We start from the raw sequence: 13,994 nt of genomic DNA on the forward strand, positions 1-13,994 counted from the left end.
ATATACTGCATAAATACTGGGCCATATACTCAAGTTTGGCAAAGGCTGCTTTAGGACATAAAGTCATAAATGCTGATGTAGTTGATGATTAATCTCACGTGACTGATTCCTTCATCGGTTTGTTTCGCTTTTGCTTTGATAAGAGCAAACATTTCCATTTGTAAACGGGTTGTAACTTGATTTAGGACACATACATACCTTCCCTGTTGGTCATGGGTTTGCTGTCTGTGGCAACACTTCCTGAGAAGGAAGTAAGAAAGAAAGAAAACCGTTAAATCCTTTCATGTACAATATTTCCCTGACAAACTTTCTTACATGTTGAACTAACAGGGAAACAGACAGTAGAGTAACAAGCAATTGTGTTGAAACATTGTTTAATTGAACTTTTATAAATGTGGGGCCTGAATTTAGTCTTAAGTTACAGGTAATTAATTTAAATGTCTAATTTTTAAAAAGCCTGTGGCTGATTATTTAAGAAAAAAACACGCACAGTAAGTAAACTACTTACCTCCATTTCTGTCGTCAGCCATTTTAGACACAGTTAGAGGTAGTCTTCCCTCCTCTGAGAAGATACTAAATTCTGTATTGCAGCATTTATCTCCTACTGATAAAGCAGGGTTTAGCCCCGCCCCTCATTCTCATTGGCTGAATGTCACTCCTGTAGATCAGTATAGGTGTTTACATGTGCCAGGTGACTGGTCACCAAAAGGATTTCTATGCTACTTTTTTAGCTTAGTCCCCATATTTAATGATCTCCATCTCTCAAATGATACAGCCGTCACCCAGATCGTCTCTTTACTGCATGTTTGTCTTCATTTCCCTGAGGTCAACTAAAGTCCAGTTCCAAAGCCTCCCCTAACTCTTCCCACATTCAGGTTTTTAAGGAAGTGTTCTTAGCTAAGTACTAAGGATTCTTCTTGGTTGATTAATAGGGCAACAGCTGCTTCTAAAACATTCAAGTACAGGGATAAAATACACTCAGTGATCACTTCATTAGGTACACCTGTTCAGCTGCTCTTAAAACTTTCTCACCAGCCAATCAGGTGGAAGCAGCCAGTACATTTAGGGTCATGGTCAAGACAATCTGCTGAAGTTAAAACTGAGCATCAGAATGGAGAAGAAAGGGGATCTGAGAGACTTTAAGCGTGCCATGATTGTTGGTGTACTGGCAGGCTTTAGTGTTTATGTTATTTAAATATTTGAATATGGTAGCAGAAATGGAGAGTTGTCAAAAGCAGTTATTGGGAGAGATTAACATCGTATTTAACATGTTTTTAATCTGCTTTATCCAATAATATTTGTTTAAAACAGTTAAAGGCTAAAGGTAAACTCTGGATGAAGGACTCTCCTAAGGAAGCTGCTTACACCATGATCATATACACACAGAATAATCAATAAGAGTGTATTTCTATTACCTCTGCCAAGGAGGTTATGTGATCGGGTGGGTTTGTTTGTTTGTTTGTTTTTTTGTTTGTTTGTTTGTTTGTTTGCAACATAACTCAAAAAGTCATGGATGGATTTTCATGAAAATTTCAGGAAATGTCAGAAATGGTATAAGGAAGAACTGATTAGATTTTGGGACTGATCTGTCTGGATACAGGAGTGTTTTAAAGGATTCTGTACTATTGGGAGATAGGGCTAATGGCGGAGGTCTGCACTCTCTGAGTGCTTTTCTAGTTCAGAATGCAATGATTTGCAAACCTCGGGATACATATTTAAGTCATATTAGAATAAAGACAACATATCAGCTGCTGAAACTGGGAGATTTTTATAAAATGATAACTCATTTTGAATTTGAAGGTAGCAACAGATCTAAAACAAATAGGAACAGGGCAACAAAAGGTTAGAAAACAAAGTGGCGCAAATGAAAAAAAACACAGCTGGAGGAGCGTTTTACAATAAATAACAGGTTAGCAACACTGGGCCTGTCTAAAGTAAAGATTTTCCTCACACAAAGTCCCAAAGAATATCCCACTATTTAGAGCACATAAAATCATCAAACATTCAAAGAATATGGAGAAATCTCAGAGCACAGTTTAACAGACTCTCATCCAAAGTAAAAGCAGAAGGAAATATAGTAAGTGTCAACATTGGCATGGTTTACACATTCAGAGAAAAGCACAGAAATGGCATTCAAAAATATTAACAAATAATCCAGCAATAAAAAATATCAATACAGGAAAATAGATATAGCAAATGTTTAGCATTAATATAGAAAATACAAGTGCAACTGACCAGAAACAAAGCTACAACAATTTGATCAGACTGTTTAAGTAGATAAGGCTGCACTATGTAAAATTCAAGAAATAATGAAAGCTAGCAAGAGCCATTAGAACTTTAAGGTGTGAAAGTGTTACTTTTTTGGTTTAAAGGTCAGTTGCTTGGTGAGCATTGAGGCAAAGCAAGGTATCTGCTTCTTCCCTTTGAGATCTTCGTTGTCACAGTTAGCACTTCTCTTTGACACCATCCTGTTGACCAGTGTGAGTAAATCTGTGAATTCAAGGGAGGTGCCATGCTTTTGAAGCATCTCACACAGATCCTGGATGTACCAGGAGCCCATTGCAATATTCCTGAAGGAATAGTAGCCTTTGCAAAAAAGAAAATGGAAAAGACACATTAACGGGAGGGACGTATTAGTCTCTTAAAAATCACAGTTAAAATGACTGAAAAAATCAATTAGATTAACATCCCAGCCATCTCACCTTCAGCCACAGAGTAACACATGATGAAATCAGCTCCAGCAGGGAGGGTGTATATGGCGCTCTCATTTGCCTCAATCTCTGAGTCACTTTCTCCACCACAGGGAGTCACTGGATCATCAGCGATGCCTCCACGGCACGCCTGGTGACAGACACATTCATGTTTACTTTGCCTGTATTCTAAGAATCTTTTTTTTTGTTGTTGTTTTTGTTTGTACCTGTAGTATGAAGATTTTTGGTTTCCCTATGAGGCTCTTGCATTTGTCTCCTTTGAATGGGGATGTGATGTCTTTAACGCTGATCTTGTCATCACTAGCATGAATGTAGTCATCTTCTCCATGGCTCAGGAAGACGAGAACAAAGCAGTCTGCATCTGAATGGTCGGCATTTGCAGCTGTTGACACATTAATAATTTATTAAACTGAATAAAAGTTGTCATGTTAAAGCCCAAAACATATTGGAGTCACTATAAAATTATTGATGAAAAGGTTAAAATACAAGATTCAATAGAAAAATAGATGTTCTAAACATTAGACATTGGGAAATTTATATTTTCAGTAATAAAGACTGCAAGCAAACGCCTGCACACTGTCGACACTAAAAAGTATACTGTTTTTGTACAGATTAAATTTTACATATTTGCTTGCTTTGTTTAATGGACTCATTCCTCTCTCTTAGTTCTGGCATGTAGTGTAATAGAAGCAGCCTATCAACGCTTTGGGACGCCCCCCCATTCTCACAGACCGTTACTGTGAGACACCATCTCTGTCAGAACAGAAGTGTGCTAATTTGCCAGGACAACGTTCCAGTTTGAGATTCATAAAATAACTACAAAGCAAACATTGCAAACATTCAGTTTTTCTCCAATATTTCCCAAGAATGTAGAGTTTTTAACACAGCTTTTCCAAACATCCTAGTTTTATTTTGGATGCTTAGATTATTTTACTTTACTGCAAGGTTACAGACCAAGAAAAACTCAACATTTGCAGAAGAGACCCCTTCAGGCCAGACTGAAGTCTGGCACAACCTGGAGAATGATTATGAATACTGGAAGTGTGTCCTTTGGTCGGATGAAATTAAACTAGAGTTCTTTGGCCACAGAGATGTTGGTGATGTTTGGAGAAAGAAGGGAGAGGCGTATCACCCAAAGAACACCGTACCCACAGTGAAACATGGTGGCGGGAGGATTATGCTGTTGGGATGCTTCAGTGCATCTGGAACTGGAAACCTTGTCCAGGTGGAAGGAACCATGAAGAAAGAAGGACATGTGGAGATTAAGAAAGAAAACCTGAAGCAGTCAGAAACAAGACTGGGTCCGGGTCATCACTTTTTCTTTCAGAACGACAACAACTCAAATCACACGCCACTCCTGGTGAAGAACTACCTTCAGAAGACCAAAGTGAGCGTTATTGAGTGGCCTGCACAAAGCCCTGACTTAAATCTCATTGAAAATGTGTGGGGTGAACTGAAGACCAAGGTCCATGCCAGAAGATCATCAAATCTGGAAGAGCTGGAGAGATTGGCCAAAGAAGAATGGACTGGGATTCCTCAGAAGATGTGTCTGCTACAACAAACAACTACAGGCTGTTATCCAGCAAAAAGGAGAAACTATTTACTATTAAAGCCAGGGGGGCTAATCATTTTGACCCTGGTAGTTTTTGGTTTTAATTGAATATTTTCATTTCTGTGTAAAAAGTGAAAAAAATGTCAGCATCCAAAATAAAACAAAGATGTTTGGAAAAGCTGTGTTAAAAACTCTCCACTCTGTTTAACAGCACTTGGGAAATATTTGAGAAAAACTGAAATTGTCACAGGGAGGCTAATAATTTTGTCCTCAAGTGTAAAGCCGTTTTAGAGGTGGATACCAAATGTTTTGTTACTGGATTTTACAGGTCAGGTTTTTAACTTTTAACTTTTGGTATCATAACCCTCACCCTAACCTAACCAAAAGTTTTATCTGATTTTATTTTTAAAGTTTTAGCATGTATTCCTATCTTGACAGGTGCAGAGCCTCACAGTGTCGGATCATGAGAAGCTGTAATGGAGACGGGTTAAAGCGATATGTTTTATGTGATCATGCATGTGCTTACCTTCTCTGATTTTCTCTTCAACATCTGACTTTGTGCAGTCATCGTAAATCTCCACATCAAAGTTTAGATCACGCAGGCTTAAAGAAAAAAGTTTGACATGTTAAAAACTGCAGTGCACAATCAACTAACAGAGACAAGAATTTACATCTCTGTCTTGCTGTTGTCATTATACAGAAGTCTGCAGCTTTACAGCCTATGTGACTGAGGAAACTCAAAGCTGTGTAGAGATCATCCCTCTGTATGTATGTTCTATAGTTCCTCTTTCACTTTTTAGTATGATTCTCTGAGGTTGTGGTGAGTGTGATTTATTTACTTTGATTTGATGTCCACATCCACCCCCTATTTATCACATAGCTGTATTTATTTACTTATTTGATTTTTCTATTTCCCTCAGTGTTACACCATAGCATGTAAACTACCAATTTATTGATTTCAGTCAACTGTAAGTTATGGCAGCTGAGTTAACAAATGTGATGCACCAGTGTAGGAGGAATAGTGGGTATTTGATTGAACGTGTTTTACCTGATGCTTCATACTATATGGAATTTTGATTCATTTTGATACCAACAGCCCAAATATTTACAAATGTTCAAATGAGCTGTAGCAGGCAGTAAAATTGATACTGACATTCTGTGTCATCATGTTAAAATAGCATCAGTAGTGGTCTACCATGAGACAGTTCTGATATGACTGCGTCTTTCTGCATACAGAAGACTTCTAGAAACAAAAGTGAGACCTTTTCTCCAAGTTTCTCCCGTCAGCCTGGGTTCCTGCCCTGCTTTTTAAAGTCACACTATCAAAGTGCTCCTGATTAAAGATGAGTGCAAGGCCTCGTCTCTTGTGGTCCATCTTGTACTCCTCTCTAGGATCCTGAGAGCTGCTTCAGGGCAAAAATGACAAAAATAACAAAGACAACACAAGGTGGAAACTAAATAATAATTTCAAGATGAGAACAAAAGAATGTTTTACCTGCTGGTCACAACAACAGTCTCTGTAAGGTTCTCCATGCCTGCTGTAGAAAAAAACACATAATTATGATAGAAATAATAAATATTTATTATGACTATTTATAGGTGTTTGATTCTGTTAAGCAGGACAACTACAGGTGCATGGATTGTTCTGTTGCTGCCAGTACTGAGCCAAGCAGCCATTGTTACATCTACTTGGAGTGAGCTATAATGGGTGGCTGGGAGCTGGAGAGAACTGAACCTGACATGCTAGATAGATCATTTTACTTATCCATGGCATGGGCTACTGTATATTTCACATCCACTGGGGCAACAGCCCATACATGGCGTTTGGAAAGGGCAGAATCTTTAAAACTCTAAAATACACTGATGGTCCATACTTAGAAAATGTTTCTGACTGAAGCTTTGCAGGATGGAGCAAACTGATGACAGACATGGAATCTGGCCAATCCACTGGCTATTCAATGGGGTATTAGATAAGTTAATGATTATATTTGACTAAAATAAATCGAATCAAAGCTCCTGCGTGGAAATTGTAACTCGTGCTGATTTTGGTGCCCGCTGTAGACAAAGTGGTGATTTTCACTCACTGCAAATTATTGCTATGGAAAATGTAAAAAAGAAGGGCAGCAGGGGTCAACATGTTGTGAATCTTCCTGTCTGACACCTAAACCACAGCAGTAGCTACAGTCATTGAGAGATACGATACAGAACTAAAGAGATGTGTTGCTGAAGCTCTTGTTTGCTTTTGCAGCTCATAAAAAGGCTTAATTATTTACATCTGTCTATCCCATGAAAACTTAAAACTCCCCACAGGGGCTTAAAATTACTCAGTAATTCATTAATCTTATAATAATACGTTTTATCTATGAGGTGTTTTCAATCAAAGTTCTGTACATGGAAATTTAAATAATAAAAATAGACCCACTTGACAATAAGAAAATGTAACAATCTACAAACATCTAAAAACATAAATCTCTGAAAAGGACATCAGAGAAACAAACAACAATTTAAGACTCATATGCAACAGTAAACAAGTAGGTTTTCAGTTCTGCTTTTAATACATCAATGGAAGATGTCTGCCTAATGTCTACAGACAGACTGGTCCACAATGTTGGTGACAGAAAAGCCCAGCTCACAAACCATCTTTTTATGGACTTCAGGGACACCCAGAAGTCCAGTCCTCGTGAAACATAAAGCACACGTAGGTAAATATGAGTTCACCAAATCATACAAGTATGACGGTGCAATGCTATTCACTGTTTTATAAATTAGAAGCAGCACCTTAAAGTCCTAAACTGACCAATGAAGAGAGGCCAGCACTGGAGAAACATCCTCATATTTACTCACACTCTGGTCAAACATGAGCTGCAGACCTCGAAAACTCAAGAAATTCGTTGGTAACCAGCTACTAGCTGCAGCCAGACAGGCCTCAAGTTTATTTGTATCAGATCCACTTTGAAGGACAACTAGCATATATAACTGTTAATCATCTGTGTAGCAATGAAAAGTGATCCTAAAGGAATGTAAAATTTGACCCAAAGGTGTCAGATTGAATTGAGTGATTGAATGAAAACCAAAGGTGGACCCAGTACAGACCCCTGTGGCTCCCCATGCTTAACGGCACATTGTTGTACATGATGAAATTTTCTGACAGACCTCAATCACTGGAGCACCTGGCCTGACATGCCAGAGTCAATAGCCAATAACAATCACTTTTGTAAGCTTATTTTCTGTGGAGTGATTGGCTCAAAAAGCTGACTCAAATGGCTCAAAAAGAATATTTCATGACAAATAATCTTAATGGTTATTACTTAGTGAAAGTAAAAAGTTAAATTTCTCTTCAAATGGCTTCACAATCATAATCAGATTAAAAATGTCCTTGGATGATGACTCGTTTATTGCCAGTAATGACAGGGTTTATGGCAACTTGTCCAGATTTACAGGAAACTGTGACCAAAAGTTCTGAAATTCTTCAACCGCTCATACGATTTTAATGAAAAATGTTGCATTGTGTCTCTATGATGGACTAAAACAAATCAAACCCTGACTTTTCAGCATATTATTTATAAATATCAACTGGCACATGAGGGACAACTTTAAAACAGGTTCCGATCATTTCTAAGAAATCTCTACATTCAGAGTAGAAGGCACAATGTTTTTCATTTTGTGTTGAAACACAGGAAACAATCACCTGACATGATAGCTCTTACACTTCTGGTGTCACAATCAGCAGATCTCACTGTGCCACTATCAGTCATCATTGACTTAATAAATGCACCACTCTAGCTCTTGTTACACATTTTAACTACACATTTAAAGTCCCATGAGCCTTTGCTCTGACCTAAAGGTTTTAACTCCACACTGTTTCTTTATTCTGGCACACATGGTGACCCACATTTGACCCACAGGTTGGGAACCACTGGATTAGTGACCTTTAACAGTGTGAGATAAAGCAACAATTTGCCTTCATTATTGGTGACTGATGATTTTTTTTTTCAGATTTAATAAGCTTATTACTCAGTCCTTTGCTCTTTGTCATAAAGGAACTAATCAAAGTCTATCTACAAAGACTGCTTGATGTGCTTTCGGTATTTAGGGTATGAAGTAATGAACGCTCAGCAGCTGATGATTCATCTCACCATACAGGAATAGACAGATCCCTTTATCTGTTTGTTTCACTTCTTGCTCTGATTGGTACATATTCTTCTAATTCTATACAAGTTTAATAAATGGTTTGTAACTTGATTTAAAACACATACATACCATCCCTGTTGGTCACTGGTATGCTGTCTGTAGCAACACTTCCTGAGAAAGTGAGACAAAGAAAACAGTTAAGTCCTTTCTAGGGGTTTAAGGGCAAACTTTCTTACATGTTGAACTCATTTTTAAATGGACAGTAGAGCAGCAAGCATCATTTTATGTTAGTTACAAACCTTATAAATTACATGGGGCTTAAATTTGGTGTAAACTTAAAGGTAATTAAATTTAAATGTAGCCTGTCTTCTTATTTTAAAATAAATGAATAAATAAGCAAACAAAACAAAAATCAAAAAAGAACAGTAAGTAAAGCTGTTACCTCCACTTTTGCCGTCAGCCATTCTAGACACAGTTGCAGGAAGTCTTCCCTCCTCTGTGGTTCTAGTCAATGATGTATTATATCACAAACCTCACACTGATAAAGCAGGGTTTATCCCCGCCCTTCTTTCTCATTGGCTGACTGTCACTGACAGGTGTTTATCTGCCAGCTCAATGCTCACAAAACAGATTTCAAACCTACTTTTTCAAACTAAATCCCTATTAGTAAAACTGTTGAATTACCTAAAACTCTAAATGACTAACCCGCCACCCAGATGATCTCCATAGTACAAATGCCAACATTTCCCTGAGGTGGACTAAAGTTCATTCTCTATAGCCTCCCTTAACTCCTCCCACAGTCAGGTTTTAAGGAAGTGTCCTTTGCAAAGTACTGAAAATCCTCTTGGCTGTTTAATATTTGCCTATAAAACATTCAAATACAGAGATAAAATACACTCACTGCTCAGCTGCTCCTTCAAACTTTCTCACCAGCCAGTCACATGGCAGCAACCACTGCATTTATGCACATGGTCAAGACAATCTGAGGTTTAGACTGAGCATCAGAAAGGGGATCTACATGACTTTAAACATGCCACAGTCGTTGATGGTCTGGCAGGGTACAATGTTGTTTAGGCTAAATTCTGACCCGACCATATGAATGTGACATCAGAAATGAAGTCATCAGACTAAGCAACATTTTATGAACTTTTTTCCAGTTCTGGTGAGCTTGTGTGAATTGCAGCCTCAGTTTCCTGTGCTTAGCTGACAGGAGTGGCTCCTAGTGTTGGTTTTTGTAGCTGTAGCCCCTCTGCTTCAATTGTTCATCCATTCTCATCATTGGCCTCTGATCTTTGCCGTCAACAAGGCATTTTGGCAAAGAGAACTGATGCTCACTAGATATTTTCTCCTATTTGGACCTGGAGATGTGCATGAAAAGCCTAGATCACAAGTACTCATACATAAACTCAGACCCAAGAAAGCTGTTGAAAGCACTTATTGGGAAAGATTAACAGCTTATTCAACCCTTTTAAAATGTTTCCTTATTCAACAATATTAACTGTAAATGGTCTTAGGTAAATCTATGGTTTAATCTTGATGAAAGATTAGTCAGAGGTTAGTTAAATATATTCGGCCTCATACAGATGTTGCTTAAACCATGATAGTGAACATACAAAATGATCCATGTAGTTCTTTATTCAGAAAATACAAGTGCAACTGACCAGAAATAAAGCTACAACAATTTGATCAGACTGTTTAAGTAGGTAAGACTGTAGTATGTAGATCAAGACACATCCAGACACATCCAACAAGTCCCAGTCAATCCCGCACCCAGCCTACCTCACTCTCACTACGCAAAGGACCACAACAGAGTTCTCTAGCTCCACCTTGTGGCTTGATGCTCTCACTTCATCACAGCTCACTGCAACCTTCTAACTCTGAGCACCATAAAGGTTCCCCTGAGAATGTAAAGAATAATAATGGATCAAAGGTGATAAAGCTGCCTCTTACAAACAACTGGTCAGGAAATAAGGGTGGTCTTGCAAATGATGTTTTAAATAGTACCATCTTAACACCTCTTACATTCAAATCAAGAAGACATGGGATGGGTTTGTTATGTTTAAATGCTTGAAGTTTACTACCTAAAATGGATTTTATTAGAATCTGGGCCTCTCAAACTGAACCTGATATATTTGTAATAACAGAGTCATGGTTATTGGATACAACACCAGACTGTGATGTTAACCTGGTCGGTTATAATATTTATTGATGTGACAGAAACGACGGGAAGGGGGAGTAGCAATTTATGTTAAATCACACCTCTCTGTAACAGTTTTATTTAACACCTCTGTCCCTAATCAATTTGAATGTATTGTTTTAAATGTCCTTACAGGATGTACAAAATTTGTATTGGTAGGAGTCTACCGACCTCCAAATGCTCTCACATCTGCAACTGCAAACTTACCTGGGATACTTTCAAAGTTTCTGAATTATTAGTTATGGGCAGAGGTGTCAAGTAACTAAGTACAAATACTTCGTTGCCTTACTTAGGTAAACATTTTGGGTATCTTTACTTTTCTGGAGTAATAATTTTTCAGCCTACTTTTTACTTCTACTCCTTACATTTTCAAGCAATTATCTGTACTTTCTAATGCTTACATTTTAAAAATAGCCTCGTTACTCCTGTTTCATTTCAACTTGTTTTCATTCCGGCTTGTCATTGTTCAAAAAAACACAAATAAAGAACCCAAAAACCTATCCGGATAAATTGCGAAATCCGGATAGAGTGAATTTGATTGTGGCTGGATGAGAAGTATAAACATAATACCATTCTGACACAATATTGGTTTGTACGTGAACCATCGCAACTGCGCACGACACAAATCACGTCACCCTCCAGCAAGGAAATAGCAGACGTACAGTGCTGAACAAATTTATTAGACCACCCTAACCCTAACCATAGATAAGGACACGTAGATGATGCGTCCACAGCTGTTAAAGGTGCGTCTGCCGGTCCGCCATCTTGGAATGGGCAGGATTAGCAAACGCTCAATATAAATAACCCACTTCGCCTGTAAAATCTGCCCTACCTTGCTTAAACCTGAACCAATCTACAAGAAATTTGTTTTGTTACAAAGCTGAAAGCTTGAACATGATACTGATTACTTACTGGAGTTAAATCAAGGTACTGATTGTGGATCTGATCAACTTTAAATTAAAAAACCTATTATGTCTTTGATATGTACAGGGAACATCAGGTGTAATTGAATATTTAGAATCTATAATTAGATAGTTTTTGTTTCTCCAAATAGATTTATATGGCTAGATAATTTCTCTCCCTCTCATCTTGCAACTGGCCTTTAATCTATAGGCAGGCATACACTGTGAGTCGTCACACCTTTTCTCACCTGATGATTTTTGAGTTTGCAGTGCATATTAGCCATGTGACACAAAGGCCGATCTCGGCTTAATTACTCATGCAGGGGATGAATTTCTGACTTAAACACTCACAGAGCCAGCAGATTCCAAAACGTCAGGGCATTTTTCCAGTAAAATTTTCTGAGCGGATCATCAGATGGGGGGCAGAGAGAGGGCTACATGAGGAAAACTAAAGTCTCAACAGATAAAAGTCCCAACAGGATGAGTCAAGTGATTTCTAATTTCTCATGATTTTTTCCTTTATGGTACAACAAAAAGTGGCAAAATAAAGAAGGAAAGACCAAAGTTAATGTTGTGTTTGTGACAACAATATTCAATAATGAAAAGGACACGGAGCTCAACTTTAGCGTGTTGTTTACTGCAGGACGGCAGGTCACAGACAGAGCAACATAGGTCTTACTGCGCACATGTAACTCCTATTAGGTGCACTGTAAACAAGGGAGGCTATAACTCCGCAATGAAAAGTAGGTCCATACACTACACTTCCTCCCCCTCTAGATGAATGCATCATAAAAATTTTATGCATTATAGAACACATTTAAACATGCCTTTTCTCAGTGCGCGCTCTAACAGTCAATAACAGTCCCTGTGTAAAACAAAAGAACATTACAAGTCCAGTCTTTTGGGGTGCACTCTGTGCCTCTCTGGATAACGCCTCTGGACCAGTGGAGTAGCTTTTGGGGTAGCACTGATTTAGTCTGGGGCAAGAGTCTCTGTTGCAGGTGACAGGCTGACAGTCGTTGAGTGATTGTCACTGGGGTGCTTCTGGAGATGGTATAATGTTTTTTTTTCGGTTGAGCATCCAGAATTTGATCCACATGACGTCTCCATGTTTGTTCTCCAACATTAACTGCATATGTCAGCGGTCCTGTTCTGGTAGCTATTTTTCCAGGGGTCCACTTGTCTCCTCTGTAGTCACGTGCCAGGAAGTCCTGTCCTATGTCAGTCTCTTGCTGTCTGAGGTTCCTGTTCAGCAGCAGCATAGCAGGCGTTTGGTTCGTTGTCACATGAACCGAATTTCTGTATGTAAAGAGAAAGTTGTCTACCTTGTGCTGCAGAGAAATGTCCTCTTTTTCCATGGCCTTTAGAGACCTCCTGAAAGTCTGAACAAGCCTCTCAGCCAAGCTGTTTGTTGCTGGGTGATGGGGTGCTGACTTGAAGTGCTTAATGCCGTTTTTCTTCATGAACAGGCTGAACTCCTCAGAAGTGAATTGCGGCCCGTTGTCACTCACAATCTGTTCAGGTAAGCCATTCCAAGCAATAATGGAACATGGAACATTGAGTTCAGAAATGGTCCAGCAAAATCCACATGCACTCTTTGCCATGGAGATGAAGGCAACTCCCATGGATGCAGAGGTGCCTGTGGTGGTGCATTTTGAACTTTGTGACACCCTGTGCAACCTTTGGTGAGATCTTCGATTTGTTTGTCTATTTCTGGCCACGAGACATAGCTCTCTCATTGTGACTGTGCCGAGGTGTCCTTCATGTAGAGTATCTAACACTCGTGCTCATAGCTTTTAAGGAACAACAACATGAGAACTACACAACAGTGTTCCTTGATACACTGAGAGCCGGTCTCGTCTGACTGAAAACTCAGGGAACGTGGGGTCCCTGTGTGAAGGCCATCCCTGCATTGTTATTTCATACATCTTTGACAGTGTGGGGTCATTTTTGGTTTGTTTTTGTATCTCAGTGTTGGTCACAGGCAACTGCTCCACTAGTGCTGTGTAGCACACCTCCTCTGGGTCTGGAGAAGTCTTTTCTTCCTCTGATGTCGACAGTGGTAGGCGTGAAAAGCCATCTGCATTGCTGTGTTGTTTAGTCCCTTTAAATTCAAAGTCATATGAATTGGCTCCCAGGAAAAGTGCCCAGCGTTGTAAGCGTGTGGCTGACATAACTGGAATTCCTTTTCTGGGGTTCAAGATGGACACAAGGGGTTGGTGGTCTGTCACAAGAGTGAATTTCTGTCCGTAAAGGTAGTGATGAAATTTATTGATACCCCATACAAGGCTGACGGCCTCACGATCGATCTCTGCATAGCTGCGTTCTGCACTTGTCAAAGATCTGGAAGCAAATGCATTGGGGTGTTCAGAGCCATTTTTCATGATGTGTGACCAATGCCATAGGGGCTAGTGTCACATGCCAGTCTAATTGGTCGTGTTGGGTCATAATGGGTAAGCAGTTCATCTGACGTTATGTCTTTTTGTTTCTTTGAATGCCCT

The 13,994-nt window shown here is 39.1% G+C and overlaps 1 protein-coding gene across 1 annotated transcript; it reads right to left on the reverse strand.

Annotated features, from left to right (window-relative positions):
• Positions 1 to 1,752: 1,752 nt before the first annotated feature.
• LOC121508629 (caspase-6-like) lies at positions 1,753 to 8,935 on the reverse strand. The gene is made up of 8 exons (XM_041785611.1): positions 8,837 to 8,935; positions 8,524 to 8,565; positions 5,759 to 5,801; positions 5,526 to 5,669; positions 4,790 to 4,866; positions 2,918 to 3,093; positions 2,703 to 2,841; positions 1,753 to 2,586 (listed from the first exon to the last, which is right to left on the reverse strand). The coding sequence occupies exons 1-8, from the start codon at positions 8,856 to 8,858 to the stop codon at positions 2,354 to 2,356; spliced, it is 876 nt and encodes a 291-aa protein (XP_041641545.1). The 5' UTR covers positions 8,859 to 8,935; the 3' UTR covers positions 1,753 to 2,353.
• Between the last annotated feature and the right edge of the window lie 5,059 nt (positions 8,936 to 13,994).

The sequence above is a fragment of the Cheilinus undulatus genome, linkage group 4 (genome assembly GCF_018320785.1).
Source record: "Cheilinus undulatus linkage group 4, ASM1832078v1, whole genome shotgun sequence".
Taxonomy (NCBI): domain Eukaryota; kingdom Metazoa; phylum Chordata; class Actinopteri; order Labriformes; family Labridae; genus Cheilinus; species Cheilinus undulatus.

Bases quoted from the DNA above. Each gene is read 5' to 3' on its own strand.
- LOC121508629 (XM_041785611.1), bottom strand. From the start codon at position 8,858: ATGGCTGACGGCAAAAGTGGAG. The intron at 5,670-5,758 runs GTAAAACATTCT...TTTGCCCTGAAG, and splicing joins ACTGTTGTTGTGACCAGCAG to CAGCTCTCAGGATCCTAGAG. The intron at 3,094-4,789 runs GTAAGCACATGC...ATGTGTCAACAG, and splicing joins TGAAGAGAAAATCAGAGAAG to CTGCAAATGCCGACCATTCA.